General features: G+C 51.6%; 1 protein-coding gene across 4 annotated transcripts in view; it reads left to right on the forward strand.

Moving 5' to 3' along the window:
* GRIK4 (glutamate ionotropic receptor kainate type subunit 4) overlaps positions 1-16,654 on the forward strand; it is a 306,356-nt gene that overhangs the window by 120,143 nt on the left and 169,559 nt on the right. For 3 of the 4 annotated variants that reach the window (XM_040483332.1, XM_040483335.1, XM_040483333.1), the window contains exon 3: positions 10,124-10,288. The exons of the other annotated variant lie outside the window; for it this stretch is intronic. In XM_040483332.1, coding sequence (XP_040339266.1) covers positions 10,124-10,288 — 165 coding nt within the window. The remainder of the gene's footprint in view (positions 1-10,123; positions 10,289-16,654) is intronic. 4 annotated transcript variants of the gene reach the window in all.

Genomic DNA, 16,654 nt, shown 5'->3' on the forward strand with positions numbered 1-16,654 from the left:
TATACTTTCTGTATAATATTTTCTCCAAGTCTGTGGTTTGTCTTTCCTCCCATTCATGGTGTCTTTGGGAGAGCAGACATTTTAAATTGTGATGAATTCCAGTTTGTCAGTTTTTTATTTTATGGGTTTTGCTCTTGGTGTCATGTCTAAGAAGTCTTTTCTAATTAAAAGCCACAAAATTTTCTTCTAGAAGTTTTATAGCATTAGGTTTTACATTTAGGTCTAGGATCCATTCTGTGTTAATTTTTATACATAGCACAAGACGGGGTTGGGAGTTCTTTTTTTTTTTTTTTTTTTTTTAATTTTTAAACGTATGGATATCCAACTGTTCCAGTACAATTTGTTGAAAATACCATTTTTTCCTAACTGCGCTTTTGTCAACATCAGCTGGCCATATACGTATGGGTCAGAGTAGTAATTTTGAAGGAAGGATTAGAAGTTGGCATAACATCCCTCAAAAGCCAAGACAGATTTGGCTTAAACATTTACGGAGTGCCTCCTGTTGTCAGGCAGGATGCCAGGCACTGGGGATAGAAAAGATTCAAGAGGGGAAGTTAAAGATGAAACTGATCATTGAAATAGAGTATAAGATGCATGGGATTCTATGGGGATACATGCTTGACGCTCTTGATCAACTTCTGTGTTCAGGGAAAGCTTCTGGAAGGAGGGGGCGTCTGAGTGGAGGACTCATTCTGAATAAGAGTGATCCATGAGCAAAGGTGGGAAGTCAGAAGGAAGAGCCTGAGTAAAAACGTGCAGGCACTCAACGGCATGTGTGTGGGTTTAGGTGGTGCTAGGGTAGTTTGGTATTTCCAGAAGGTAGAGAGGGATGAGCAGAGAAGCGGAACATAAGGTTCGAGAAGGAGAGCCAGGTCTTGTCTGCCATGCCAAGGAATTCCATTTATTTTGAGACTCAAAGCTAAAAGCAGGGGTTTGCACCTTCGAGTGACGGGCAGCTGTGTGTGGGCATGATGGGGGACTGCCAGGTGGTGGCGGCAAGTTTGGTGGGAAAACCAGAGTCAAGAGGTTGCAGTTGAGTAGCCGACGTGAAAGGACTGAACTTGGACCGTGGTGTTGAGATGGAGAGCAGGGGACTGATGCGGGATACGATGAGGGGCAAAGCCGGGGCCTTTGGAGGTAAGGAGTTGGGGTGAGGCCATGATGCTTGTGTGGCTGGTGCTGCCATTAGCTAAACCCAAGGAGAACATAAGAGGGAAGGGGATGAGTTTGCCTTGAGTCTTAATAAATTTGAGATGCTTATCAGACATTTACGTGGAGATGTCATCAGGCAGGTGACCTAGGACACCCTCCTGGAGGGGGCTGTGAACAAGATCACTTAGGAAGCTTCTGAGGGAGGCAACAAGAAGGCTCTGCACAAACCCTGGGGCCTCACCAGTATTAAAGGGTAGGCAAGAGACTGTGGACGTTGAGAGAATGGTCAGAGGAGCAGCAAGAAACCCCAGGGACTTCTTGTCATGGAAGCCAAGGAAATTGAGGGTTTCAGACAAAAGACTCAGAACTTGTCACTCGAACACTCAGCACCCTCAGGTTCAGAGGAAACTGAGACGCAGCTTAACCAAGTGGTCTGGCAGCTCACAGGCTGTGGACCCAGACTGCCATTAAGAGCTGTGTGACCTCGGGCAAGTTGTTTCCACCTGCCCCCTTCTCTGTTTTCTCACCTGTAAAATGGGACAGTAAGCTGTGGGGCTGTGTGGAACTAAACGGAACAATCATACGATGTCCTTGGAACAGCACCCGTCAGATAGTAAACAATACTGCCAGCTAGTGATGCAGTTAGACGGAGAATCAAAAGCGTCCCCTGGCTTTGCACACATGGTTGTTGACAGTGACTTTGTGCGTACAGTCTGAGTGGGGTGGTGGGGGCACAAGGCGGATTACAGCAGTTTTAAGGGAAAATGAGATGAAGTTAGCAACAGTTGAGTAATCACTTGAGAAGTCTGGCTCGAATCGGAAGTAAGATGGAAGGGACAGTCAGAGGGTCACACATGGTCACTGTGGTCCATGGAGGGTCCCTGTGGGAGGGGAGGGCCTGAGCACGTTTTAGCAAAAGGGAATGAGCTGGTCTGGGGAGAGACTGAAGGTAAAGGAGGGAAGGGAAGTGTGGTGAGAGGCAGAGGGTCAGGAGAGGACAGCTGGGCATGGTGAGGTGGCAAGGCGGGGGGGTAGGGGGTGGGGGGTGGGGAGACTCTCCTAGAACCAGAGACCTCATTATCTGAGCCTGTTGGAAAGGGGCACCTGGCTGGCTCAATTGGAAGAGCATGTGACTCTTGATCCCGGTGTCATGAGTTCAAGCCCCACATTGGTGTAGAGATTACTTACTTACTCACATACTTACATGAAAAAAAAAAAAAAAAAAAAAGAGGTGGGGGCACAGAGTGAAGGCAGTTCCAGAAAGTGGCCTCGGATTAATCTCTCTGAGGACTGGGAGAGGGGGTGGGAGCTGGGCAATGGCTGGAGTTGAAGGTCCAGGTTATGGGCTCACTAGTGTGCCCCCCACCCCACTCATATGCCTCCTTTTTTTTTTTTAATGTTTCTTTATTTTGGAGAGAGAGACCGAGTGTGAGCAGGGGAGGGGCAGAGAGAGAGGGAGACACAGAATCTGAAGCAGGCTCTGGGTTCCGAGCTGTCAGCACAGAGCCCGACGCGGGGCTCGAACCCAAGAATCCTCAGGTCATGACCTGAGCCCAAGTCCAACATACTTCAAGACTGACCCGCCCCCCTGCAATTCATATGTTAAAGTCCTAACTAAGAGACTGCATTTGGAGATGATGTCTTTGAAGAGGTAATTAAATTAAAATGAAGTCATTAGGGTGGGCCCTAATCCAGAATGACAAGTGTCCTCATAAGAAGAGGAGATTAGGATACAGATGCAGCTGTGGAAAGACCACGTGAGGACACAGGGAGATGAACTGAGGAGAGAAGCCTCCGAAGAAGCCAGTTCTGTTCACATCTTGATCCTGGACTCCTAGCTTGCAGAACCGTGAGAAAAGAAATTTCTGTTATTTAAGCCCCCCCCCCCCCCCCCCCCCCCCCCGTCTCCCCCAGGAAACAAATACAGTCCAGAATGTGAGGGGGAGCTGGCCGGGCGAGGCCAGGGGCAGATGGCAGTCCTGTGTTGCACCCCAGGTGAGGAAGAAGGGTGTGGGTTTCTGGTGGAGCGACCCACACAGCGATGTGACCGCCTCCAACAGGAAGGATGACAGGGACCATCAGGGGTAAGAAGAGAGGCTCGAGAAGTCAGAGGTGAGCATGGGAAGCTGGTGTCAGGTGAATGGTGATCCTGGGGCTGGGGCTCGGCCTGGGAGCAAAGCTGACTGGTTCCCTGGAGGCTCCAAGCATCTCTTTCTCTGAGCACAGGGCTCTAACAGCTGCGGGCGGTGTTACAGATACTGCCTGTAAAGGCTCTCCCATAATTCTCTGCAACCCCCCCCCCCCCCCCACCTTACAGAGATAAAAGTTATCAAAGTGCTTGGAAATCTTGAGTAGAGAGATTCTAGAAGACCCAAGGGATTAAAGGAGGCTGATTTTTCCAACCTGAGGGGTGATTTCCAGGCTGTTGAGAATTCGAGGGAGAGCCCTGTTCCAGTTCGCACAGGTGGGCCGGCCCCCAGGTGCCCTAGAGGCCCCCACGCGGGCCCTGCACCCTGCAGTGCTGGTTCCTAGGGACTGTTCTCAGTCTGAGCGATATCTCATGCTTCTGCACCCCCTCCTATTATTCACTCACTCAATAACCATTCATTAAGGGCCTCCGGCATACGTGTCTGGAATCGTGAGGGTACAGAGATGAATTTGGCTTGGCCCTCACCCTCAAGGAGCCGGCCGCCTCCGGGAGAGAAGACGGATAAACAGATAGGCATAATAAAAAAGTCAAAAGTGATGAGTGTCTCATGAACGGTACAGAGAAATTTCTGTGGGAGTTTTAAGGAAGAGGGAATTAATTTGGGACGGGGAACCTGGGAGTTTCAAAGGAAGGAGATCACTCTGAGCTTTTAAGGTTCAATCTAGTTGAGGGAAGTTACAGAAAGACCTCGATGTTAAGGTATTACAGAAAGACCTCGATGTGAAGGTAAGCACCCTTCCAGGGCAATGAGTGGTCGCTGGGGAAATGTCAGGAGAGCACTGGGCTGGGGAAGTCAAGGAGGGCTTCTTGGAAGAGGTGGGTCTGAGGAGGAAGAAGGAGGGTCCTTATAAGGAAAGGAGGAATAAGGGGCGGGGCCAGTGTCAGCAGAGGCAATGGAGGAAGGAACGTAGGCCAGTCCTGGTCCTGATATAGGGGCGCTGTCGCTATGGGGGTGAAAGGGAGTGCTCTGTGGAAGCCAGACTGCAGAGGCCCCGATGCCATCTAAGATGGTATCCAATGGGACCAACCATTGGATAATGGGGAGGCCTGAGAACTTTGAGCAGGTCAGTGATAATCATGGCCACACTCATTGGGTGAACCAGAAGGGAGTAGAGTGGGCAGAGCCAGGCCAGCCAGCCCCAGGGGAGGTGTCCTCTCTGGAGTAGACCTCGGTCTGGGTCTGGAACATGGAGGAGACCTTGGAGGGGGAGGTGGGCACAGAGTCGGGAGGCCACCCTTTCCTTCGCATGAGCCTGAAAGGAACTCTGAGAGAACTGGGCAGAGTGCAGCTCTTGGCTTGTGGGGAGAAAGGCCCAATGTAAGAGGTCACCAGCTCCCTGGGCATGAAAGAGGCATGTTGAGGGCTTATTGTGGAAGAGTCCCTGGGCACAGAGTCCCCATGGCCAGAAGCATGAGAAAGACCCTGGCCCCTGATTGCGTCTCTCCATCTCAGCCTTGTCCTTGCTGTAGCCCCCGACCTCCCAGCCTTACCACGCTTCCTCGTTGACTTCTCTGAAGAACCATCTCCGGGGCTGGACGATGTGCCAGATGATACTGTTCTTCCTTAGGCAGGCGGCTAGGAACTCTGAGCAGCATCCTGGCGTAACCGGACAGCCAGGCCTGGGGGACAGGAGCGTCAGCTGCGCACTCAGTCCTGAGTACGCTGCTCTCCAGACACACACGGGGCCCCTCACCAGGGACTGCCAAACAGCAAGCCTGCTCTTGGTGACTGCCTGTTGGGGACATGTTCCTCTGGTGTCCTAAGAGCCTGAGCCTGTACCTCATCCTTTGTGCCCACAGCCCCGGAATCTGGGTTCTGACCTCAATATGGCCGAGGCCAACCAGCCACCCAGTTGAGGCTGTTCCCAGAAAGGAGCTGATCATTGTCAAAAACCTAAAACCTGAATTGAAAAGTGGTGCCCAGAACAGCATGGAGGTTGGAGAGAGTTGCAGAGTCCCTTCGTTGAACCCAGTGGGGAGGAAAAGAAGAAAGAGGTGCTCAGGGGACCCCATATGCCCCTAATATAACATTGCCACATTCCCTCTTCCCCGCCTGGTCATGATCCCTCTGTCTCCGGGTGTGTCCAGTGATGCTCTGTGAGTTGATTATGTGGTGTTCCATGGCTGGCGGCTGTCCTGTACATCTGGGTTGGTGTTGGCACATTTTCCTTGTCATCTCGGGCCACCATAACGGAACACCACAGAGTGGGTGGCGTCCACAACGGACATTTATTTCTGATAGTTCTGGAGGCCAGACGTCCAAGGTCAAGGTGCCAACAGACTCATTTTCTGGGGGGAGCCTGCTCCCTGGCTTGCCTTCCTGCCACACCCTCACACCGGGGGAGAGAAAGAGAGAGCTCTCTGGTGTCCCTCCTTGCAGGGACACTAATCCTCTCAGAGCAGGGACTTAGCCTCATGACTTCATTTAACTTTCATTACCTCTGAAAGGCCCTGTCTCTAAACACAGTCACCTTGGAAGCTGAGGGTTCAACATGTGAATGTGGGGGGGGGGGACACATTCAGTTCCCAGCATGTGTCCTGAAGGTGTGCTGTCGAGGAGAAGAGAACCCACAACCCCAGAACAGACGATCGTATGTGTGTTGCCTCCTGTCGGTCCAGGTGGGATTGTGCCCTTCGTGTACTGACGTGACAGAGACAAGTGAGGCGTCGGTAGCATGAGCCTGATCCAAACATTGCTGAGGGAGCTCCCCCCCGCCCCCCGCCACCTAGAGGGCTGAGCTCCTTCCCAGACTTACAGGGGACGTGGGCATTTTCCGAGAGATTGTTTTATTAATTTACTTGGTTACAAGTGATTTACTAATATTTACAAGGTGATCGATGGAAAAGTTGGGGAGAGTGAGGTCATATGACCCAAAGAGAAAAAGGCTCCCAGTTTAGAAATTTACGGAGGGTTGGGAGCATTAGCTAGGGGAATTTCCAGAGGCCCAGGGTCCTGTCTATTAGTGTTTCAGAGTTGATTTGCCTTGATGAGACTTTCTTTTTTTAATGTTTTTTTTTTAAACTTATATTTTGAGAGAGAGTGGGAGCAGGGGAGGGGCAGAGGGAGAAGAGGACAGAGGATCCAGAGCAGGTTCCGTGCTGTCAGCCTCTCAGCAGCAAGACAGCAGCGAGCCCGATGCAGGGCTCGAACTCGTGAACCTCGAGATCTTGACCTAAGCCAAGGTCGGACACTCAACCGACTGAACCACCCAGGGGCCCCAAGACTTCCTTTATGGTGTGTGAAAGGCTCGTGCGCCCTGTTTGGATGGACTGAATTGTGTCCTCCCGAAATGCACGTGTTAAATCCTAACCCCCAAGATGATGGTATTAGGAGGTGGGACCTTGGGGAGGGGATTCGATTTTGATGAGGTCACAAGGGTGGGGGGACTTCCGTGATGGGATTAGTGCCCTTCTGAGAAGAGTCCAGAGAACATTGTCCCTCCCTCTCCGCCATCTGAGAACCATGTAAGAAGGCAGGTGTCCGCAATAGATCCCAACCATGCTAGCTGATCTCAGATCTCCCACCTCCACGACTGTGAGGAAAAAATGTTTGCTAGGTAAGCCACCTAGTCTGTGGTTGTTTGTGACAGCAGCCTGAGCTGATTGAGGCGCACCTACCTAGTACACCCCCTTCTCGGCAGCAAATTCCCCTGAAGACGAATTGCACCGAAGGAAATGAGCCTTGGTTCAGGGTCCAGGGTCTACGTGAGGTTGACCTGGGGTTACCTTCTACCTCTACTGCTCACCAGCCCTGTGAATTGGGGCAGGTCCCTCGACCTCTCTGAGCTCTGTTTTCTCATCCTCAAATGAGGATAACACACAGAACACACACTTCTCACAGAGTTGTTGCAGAGATTGAGTGAGATCGTGTCCACTAAGCACTTACGCTAATGTTGTCACTGAATAAATGCGTGCCTGCTAACGTAAAGCTCGCGTGCCATGGACCTAGTGCCTCTTTCCCGTGACTTGTGTGGGATGGCTCTGCCCATTCCTGGCATTTCAGATGTCTCTTTTCTATGCTTTAAGGCTAGACTAGTGATTTCTAATTCTATTTTATTTTACTGTATTTTATTTTATTTTTATTTTATTTTACTTTATTTTATATTACTGTGTTTTTTTTAAGAGAGAGAGAGAGAGCATGAGAAGGGTAGGGGCAGAGAGAGAGGAAGACAGAGGTTCTAAAGCAGGCTCTACGCTGTTAGCCCCGAGCCCGATGCGGGGCTCAAACCCACAACCTGTGACATCATGACCTGAGTGCCCCCTATTTTGTTTTTATTTTTATTTTTATTTTTTTTAATTTTTTTTTCAATGTTTATTTATTTTTGGGACAGAGAGAGACAGAGCATGAACGGGGGAGGGGCAGAGAGAGAGGGAGACACAGAATCGGAAACAGGCTCCAGGCTCTGAGCCATCAGCCCAGAGCCTGACGCGGGGCTCGAACTCACGGACCGCGAGATCGTGACCTGCCTGAAGTCGGACGCTCAACCGACTGCGCCACCCAGGCGCCCCATCCCTATTTTGTTTTTAATGGTGCAACTTTTTTTTTCCATATCGAGTCTTACGAGGAACCCCAAATATCCAAAACTGATGGGGAGGTGTGCTGGTTGAAGCTGGCGTGGGCTGGAGACCTCCATGTGGCCTCCCCCTCTGCTTCCTAATGGGACCCAGGGCCCTCCAAGGAACACCATTTGAGAATCATTTCTATAGGTTGCCCTTCTTTTCTCTTCCCAGGGTCCTCCTCCAGCCCCGTACAGTCGTTTAGATTTTTGCTTCCCAAGTAGTATTCTCATCCTGGTCTCGCTTTTCTGAGGCCACCTGGGCAGGTGTTGTGGGTGTCCTCAGGCTCTTCAGACACACCTTTCTAGCCCTTTGGCCATTCAGACAGGTGGTGATCACGCCAGGTGTGTGAGGACTTTGCTACTTAATTCACGGAAGCCCACTTAAATGCCTACGTCTTTGGACGCACCTCCGTTGCCCAATGTATGGCCCAACCTGTGTCAATGAATCTGATTTTCATCCTTCAACAAGGCAATGCGTATAAATACATCCACAAATCAGAAAGAAAAAAAAAAGGCTTTGTAATATTCTGTGTCCTGATTTTTGGTTTGGAAAATGGGTCACAGTAGGTATGGGAGCAGGATCCAGAAAAGACAGCATGGGACCTGGGTCTCTTCAGTCCACACCAGCCACAGAGATTCAAGGGCCACGAGTCGGTGAAATCTATTTGGCGTGATTCCCCGTGATGCTTTTCTGAGCCTTCAAACCTCTGAAAGATAAACTTCATATTTCTCCTTTTTTTTTTCTGTAACAGCTTTATTAAAATATAATTCAGATACCACACGATTCACCCACTAAAAGTATACGACTCAGTGGTTTTTAGTATAGTCACAGCATCATGCATCTATCACCATAGTCAATTTTAGAACATTTTCATCACCCCGAAAAGAAACGTTGTGTGTGCATTAGCAATTACTCCCCCATGCCATCCAGCTTTTCCACCACGGCCGCTAGGCAACCACTAATCTACCTTCCACCTCTGTGGGTTTACCTATTCTGGAAATTCCATATAAACGAATCATCCAATGTGCAGTATTTTGCGTCTGGCTTCTTTCACTTAGCATCATGCTTGCGAGGGTCGTGCATGTTGTGGCATGTGTGAGAACCTCCTTCCTTTTTATTGTCACGTACTGTTCCATTGCGTGGATATACCGCATTTAGCTTATTCGCTCGTCAGTTGACGGGCATTTGGAGTTTTCCACTTTGGGGTTATTATGAATAGTGCTGCTCTGAGCATTCACATACAAGCTTTGTAGAGATGCTCGATTTTGTAACTTCCTCTGCCAAGAGAATGAACGATATCCCGAGCTCGATTTGTTGAGTGTTTATACCATGTGCCAGGTACTATGTTGAGCACTTTGCATACACTGTTCACGTAATCTTCACAGAAGCCCAAGGACTGGGCGCTCTCCCCATTTTCCAAGTGAGGAAACTGAGGTCTCGTAGCTAATTCAGGATGGAGCTGGGATTTGAACCTAGGCCTCTGTGCTACCTGACTAGTGCTTCCGGAAGTTGGGCAGCTATCGGTACCACCTCCCTCCAACCATTCCTATTAAATCACGCCGATGAAATCCGTGTGATGTGTCACCCACGTACGTTATCTTACTGAAGTCACACACCAACCCCCGGAGGTTCTCTTACTACTTGTAACACTCAGTGAGGAAAGGAAGTTCAGAGAAACTGCCTCGCTCACCGGCTGCCATGGTTCGTCAGTGTCTGAGCCGGGAGCACCCGGGTTCGGCAGGACCCTGACCCTGCTCCTTCGTGCCACAGCTCTCCCTCTCATGCCTGGCTTCCCTTAACCCTCTCATCTCAGGGCGAGTTTCGCAGAGGCCCAGAATGCCATTTTCACAGGACAGCCACTGTCTCCCTTTGCACACGCGGGCCGGTGTGCACATGTACATCCAAGCGTATCGCCACGCCTGGGCCTCAGGACCTCGTACACATTGGCCCCCGGGGCCCTGCTATGACATGATGGGGTTCCTGAGGTAGAGATGCACATTAGAATTCATGGCTGCACCTGGCTACGAACCACGACCCTTAGCATGTAGAGAGCTGGCTTTGGGAATAGTTCCGAGGACGGCAGGGTGGAGGGGGACGCGGGGAGCTGCCTGGAAGAGGAAGGTGGCAGTGGGGGGAGACTGGAGAAAGAGGAGGGTGACGGGAGAGGGTACCAACTGTCTCCGTGTGGTTGCCTGCCCACAGCTGCTATCTTGGATGACCCCATGGAGTGCAGCAGAGGGGAGCGGCTCTCCATCACCCTGGCCAAGAACCGCATCAACCGCGCTCCTGAGAGGCTGGGCAAGGCCAAGGTCGAAGTGGACATCTTTGAGCTTCTCAGAGACAGCGAGTACGAGACTGCAGAAACCAGTACGTAGAATGGGCAGGGCTGCCCTCTGCTTTCCTTGCTGGCAGAGGAGGGGCTGATAGTGTGAGCTGTACCCAACACCAGGCCTGCGATCAGCCGTTCCCAAGAGAGGGAGAGAAACACGCACCAGGAGGCCCCACAGGGCTTAGTCTGGATGAGGTCCCCAGGTTTCGTTGCCAGTTATGTGTGGAGTAGAATTAAGACAGGATACTCATTAATGCATTCACCCACCCATTCATTCCTTCATCTATTGATTCATCCAACTCCTGGACGTATCGTACGCAAACCGCTGAATGAAACCTTGTGTGTGATTAAGAGAGGTATGGCCAGCCCAGGGCCAGCTTAATCCGGGCACATCTGATCACCCGTCTTGCAATTTTGTGGTGCGGACAGCACTGTGGGACTTGGGATGGAGTTTGGCTGTTGTGTGGGTGACCTTGGACAAGTTACTTTTCCCGTTTAACTCAGTTTCTTCATCTGCAAAATGTGAGTGCTAGCCTCTACTTTGCAAATCTTGCAGGTTGGTGTGAGATTTAAATCACTTAAAATAACACACAACCCTCTGTAACAGGTCACTTGAGTCACATGCGTGGAGCCTCTACTATGTGCTAGGCACTGATTTTGACGCTACTACCCCGAGAGCTAGGTGTTATTGGCCCCACTTTATAAGAGAAACAGAGGCTCAACGTTGAGTATCTTAACGTTGAATATCTTGCCCATCCACAGAGCTAGCTGAGGGCTGAGCGGGTCCGGAAGCCTGCATTCACGTGGTCACCCTGCAAGGCCGGCACCCGGTCTGCTATGCCCTCCCTGGAATTCTCTGGTGTGTTGCTGGTTTCCCCTTGACGACTTTACAGGATGAGCTTCCCACTCAGTTCGCTGGTGCTTGTAGCTGAGCTGGAAATGAACAACCCCAGTGCAGAGGGAAGGAGAGGAGCCTCTCAGCCCAGAGAGGTGATAACGTCTCTTCCCCAAGACTTTGCCCCGTCTCCTCCCTTTGTAACACACGTCAGCCTTTGCTTACACTCACTGGCAAAACCAGACTAAAATAAAAGAGCCACCTGCTCAGGTGTACATGTGACGCACCTGGTCTTCTGTGTGGACTCAGCACTGCTCTGATCTGGACCATTCGTATTGCAAGAGAAGAGACACATCACACTGGCCCACGTGTGGTAGGTAGGATGTTGTGTGGCTCCGGAGAGGGCAGGAAGGGAGGAAGCCTAGGATCTTTGTCTCATAGCTCCTTTATGGCTCTTGTGATACCGAATCTGTGCTGTTCCCTCTCTGGCTTATTGCTTTCCCTGGCTCATTCATCATGCACCTGTTCCATAATGGCCATGCAGGCCCAATGTCTGTTTATTCAGGAAACTTTTAGTGAGCATTTACTCTATTTCAGGCATGATTCGGAACATCATGCATTGGGAACGATGCAGAAAACAAGGTAGACGCGGTCCCTGCCATCAGGGGGTTTACAGTCTCTGCTCAGCGGGCACATCAGTGGCAACTTCCCTCGGCACCTCTTGGTTTGAATTTGCAAGGTAGAGGATCTGATGGGTCCAGCTCATCTTGCCATGGCAGATGTCACAAGTGACAGGTGTTGGCCAGATGGCCTGATAACGACCCTTGGGGAGAGTGAACACTCTTAGGGACCATACAGAACAGGACTGTTGAGTCCAGCAGGATCTGTTGACACAGATTCCTACGGACAGGGGAATGAGGGAACAGGTACCGGAAATAGTCCTTCGCTTATTCATTAGTTCAGTCAATAAATATTTAGTGAGTGCCTCTTGGACTCTCTTCTCGGCAATGGGGATCCGGCAAGGAGCAGGTGGAAATCCTAGCTGTCAAAGAGATGAAATTCTGGTACAATGAAAGGAAGATTCCAATGTCTCTACACCTTCTGAATGAAATCAGAAATACCAGCAACGTCTTGTGAGATCTCCTAGTCCAGTCTGTCGTGGATCTTTGTCTAGGAGGATGGGTCCCCGACAAGGATCTAGGTTCCTAAACAGCTTTGCAGAGCGTACTTTGAAAAGCCAGCTCCTCCCTCCTTCCCTTGGGTTTCTTGGGGCAGAACAGAGAGCACAGATTGCCCATTGTGGTTGGGGGTCATTAGCAGATGTAAATTTCCTCTCCCGGTGACCCATGCAGCCTGTCTTAGTAAAGTCAATACATCTAAAATATTTAGCCAGATGAATCAGGGGAATGAAGGAAACGGATACTTTTATTCCACGTTACAGAGCTTTGGGGCGTCTTTTTCATGCCCTTCTTTTACGCGCCAAGTATTTTATTAGCTAGTAACCCATGGTTCAGCTTTTACATCTCACTGTGTTTGAGGCATGATTAGCATTTGTTAGAAACAGGGTTTCTGGATCTTTCTACCCCAAAGGCCTTTCATCTGAAGCCAGAGCTGCTTCCCCACAATGGATTTTAAACACCACCCAGATAGTTCATAGGAATGTTCCAGCCCAGCTGTTTCCCTCCCGAAGTAAGGGAGAGAACAGGCGGTGGGTTAGCGCTCTCGGCTGATTCCAGGCAGGGACTGGACTTCAGTGGCCGTGTTGGGGGAAGGAGATAGGAGGGAGATGGGGTCCCTGGATCAAGGAGGGACGATAGATCTGCAATCCCTACTTTGGGGAGTCTGTGTTATAAAGAGTGAAACGTGGATATTAGAATCAGACCGGTCAGTTTTAAATCCTGGCTCTACTGTTTATTAGCTATGTGTGCATAGGATGTACTATAGTTTCCTTGTTTTTTGTGTTGTTTTTTTTAAGTTTATTTTGAGAGAGAACATGAGCAGGGGAGGGACAGAGAGAGGGAGAAGAGGAGGATCCCCAGCAGGCACCGCAATGATGTGGGGCTCAAACTCATAAACCAGGAAATCATCACCTGAGTAGAAATCAAGAGTCAGATGCTTAACTGCCTGAACCACCCAGTCACCTCTACAGTTTCCTCGTTTGTAAAATGAGGGTCGCTCAGGGCACAGCAGAGACAGTGGAGGTGAGATGCTTAGTACTGTGCGTGTTACTGGCACTCGGTAAACGGCCCCTGTGGACTTTGTTGTTGGCTTTCTTTCCTCGTCTCCTTTGAGCAGGCTTCCTTCCTGTCTTATCATCCTCTCCCTCTCTCCTGTGTTCAGAGTCCAGCCACCTGGAGGTGACAGCACCGTCTGCCTCCCAGCTCTTCTCGAGTGGCCTGTCTTAATGTCAGCATGCCTCACGGGGCGTCCGCCGTAACTGGACATTCCCTTTCCCTTTCCAGTTTTCCGGACTTGATGCACCTGACAGCGTGGAGCCTTTGGAAGTTGTGATGGGCCACCCAAAGCCAGCGGCTGCTCAGTGTCATGGGCTGTGTTTTCCCCAGGCTGGTGGCCCAGGGCTAATTTGCATGATTAACTGAAAACTATCTGAGTCAGTCTGGGGCCCTGAGCAATGCCCCCAGACTCACACCTGTCACCCACAGCCAGGAGCTCTGTTCCAAGGGGACGAAGGAGACGCCAGCGGTTCTTGGTGGTGGAAAGCGGAGGCCAGCTCTAAGTTTGCGGTAGCAATCCAGCAACGTACCATGGTGTCCACTTTCAGTAGCAGTAGGTGGGTTTCAGGAAGTTCTGGATAGATCACACTTTAATGAATTATGTTCGGGGCGGGACTATCCGTCGAGGAGAACAATGACTCTTGCAAGAATCTAAGATCCCAAAGTGTCAAGAAACCGAAGATGCTGACGTCCAGGGTTCCACTTCCTCATCTGATGGCTGAAAACCAGGCTGGGAGATGGGAAGGACCAGACGGGGCGTTAATTAACAACAACCCCGGACACTGGAAAGTTACAAGTGCAAAATCACCTCCTCTTGTCTCTGGTTCACTTAGATTTTCAGATAGTGGGTTTATTTAAAGTAAGGGTCGCCCGTAAGGCTTCCTCAAGCCCACGTGGGGTTCCCTTCACCCTACCCTGTCACCGTCATTGCCTCGGGCGTCTTGATGTTTGGCTTCCCGACTCCCTCCGTGCAGCCCGCAGACCTGAAATGAGAGGGATGGACGAGACCTGCTAGGTCATCTCTTTCCCGCCTGGCCCTTTCCCTCCCTGCTTCTGTATCTTATCTGCACCTCAGCCTTTCTCGTGCAGGGAGGTTCCCACAGGCCTTGCCCGGCTCTGTTCCACAGATCAGCGTGTCTCCCGCGGCTGCCGTATCGGAGCTTAACTGAGCGCCCGCCCCCTTATCACCCAGACGCCCGGAGGCACTGTCCCTGCTGCTGCCAGAGCCAGTTTGAAGTTTAATTTACTGCAGAGCCAGAAGCAGGGCCCTCCCTGTCAACCCCTCGCCTCTGCCTTGGCTTGTCTCTGTGAGGCCAAGCGTGCTATCAGCTGTCCACACTGTTTCCCCTGGAGACCCAGAGGCGCCCTGGTTATCCGGCCCCACGCGGCCCCTGTGCCCGTGGAGAGGAGCACGGCGTGGGGTGCTCGGGCCGCAGGGTTTTGCTCTTCCTCCATGAGCTCCCGAGCTCCTCACAGGCTCCAGCGGCATGACCTCGGGTGATGCAAAGCTGCCTCCAGTAAGTGAGGGCAAGCGTTTCTCCCATCAGTTCAGTAGACCAAATCCAAGTCCGCGTCAGGGGAGAAAGTGAGAAGCCAAGAGAAAGTCCTATGAACGGCGATGAGTCACTCAACAAACATCCCTTGCTGCCCCCTCTCTGAGCTCCCCACATCCCATGTACATAACGTGGACTCAGAAACGCATTGAAATCATCTGGTCCAACCTCCTCATGGTTGGGGGGCAGGTGGGGAGACGGAGGCTCACAGTCTTTCCCAGGAGGCAGTTAAAACCCAAAAATGTCTGACACGTGACATAAAGTTCAGTAGCTGTGCCGTGTGGCTCAGACGTGGGCAGAGGGCGGGTGGAAATACGTAACGTTAGCTGCAGCTGGTGGTCAGATCGTGCCTCTGGGCTGGACTTTGGAATGTTTGGTGGGCAAAGAGAAGAGAAGGCACCCATGCGGACTGCGGGGTGGCATGGGCCAGCGCTGGAGGCAGGAAGCCACACTGGCTGGGGGCACAGTGACAGTTGGGCGTGGCTAAAGCAGAGAGTTTCTGTGGGGCAGTGGTGAGGGCCGGGGCTGGAGAGCGGTGTAGACTCGGGGTCAGGTTCTGGAGTCGGACGGGCCAGGATCCTAATCCTGGGCTCTGCCAGCACCTTGGGCTTAGCTCCTGTGCCTCAGATTCCTCGCCTATAAAATGAGAAAATGAGGATAATAAAAGTTCTTACTTTAAGAGGGGTTTTGTATGTGTGTGTGTGTGTGTGTGTGTGTGTGTGTGTGTGTGTGTGTGTGTTAAATGAGACGATGGGCTGACAAGACTGAGAGCAGTGCCCAATATAGGGTGAACTCTCGATAAATTTTACAAAGCAGCAGCAGCAATAGGAGAAGTAGGAGTAGGAGTAGAAGGAGAATTCGTATACCAACTTCTCCCTCGCGGGGTGACTGTAAGAATTCAGGGCGCCGGCCCGTCTGCCAGCCCGGCGCCTGGCACATGGAATGTCCCAGTAAATGGTGGTGCTGTTCAGGACCAGGCTGAGGGCTTTCAAGAGATGCCCTGGGTGGGGGGAGCCAGCGGCACTTCTGAGTTCTCTGGCCAGGGAGAACCCTCCCCCCACAGCACAGGACGGTTCAGAGGCCTGGTGCTGTCACCCTCACGTGCCCCCTTCGTCGGCTCGGGGGTCAGCAAGGCCCCCCATTCAGCCCTCGTCCGCTCTCGGAGGGTTAAGGATGGAGCACACTCCCGCAGGCTCTGGCACAGGCTGGTTCTTCCAGGGTGTTGGAGGCCGTTGTTTGCTTTGCTCCGGGACAGTCAGGCTTCGCTTTGCACTGGGTTTGCCGCGTAACCAGACCCAGAGGCCCTGTCCTCCCGCCCGACTTGGGCTTTAGCATCGCGAGGTGTTTTGATGGGAAGGGGGCTCAGAGTTCTCCCAGCCCCCGCTGGTCCACCTCACTGTCATCTCCCCGTGGCCAGGCCTGTTCACCAAAGGGCTCAGGGAGCCACTGAGTGACTCATCGAGTGCCAGGCTGTGAGTGAGGAGGACCCTGCCCCACCCAGGAAGCTGCCCCTGCCCTGGAGGGCCTTGTAATCAGCGAAGCCTACATTTAACCCCTCTTATGCCGTCTGCATCACAGACAGACCCTTCCTCTCCCTGTGAAGACTCAAGAGAAGGACTCGGGGTCAAGGCCAGAACTGGCATCTTGAGGGGAAGAACCACCCCCCTCCCCCACTTACAACACCCCATCATGGTCTTTTATTCCAGCAGCTTCTCTGACCCTGGTCTTCCGATGCCTCTGCTGGCTGGGAAACTTTGTTGCCATGGCAATGTCATTCATGTC

Source organism: Herpailurus yagouaroundi, unplaced genomic scaffold (genome assembly GCF_014898765.1).
Source record: "Herpailurus yagouaroundi ecotype Mexico unplaced genomic scaffold, PumYag 161, whole genome shotgun sequence".
NCBI lineage: Eukaryota > Metazoa > Chordata > Mammalia > Carnivora > Felidae > Herpailurus > Herpailurus yagouaroundi.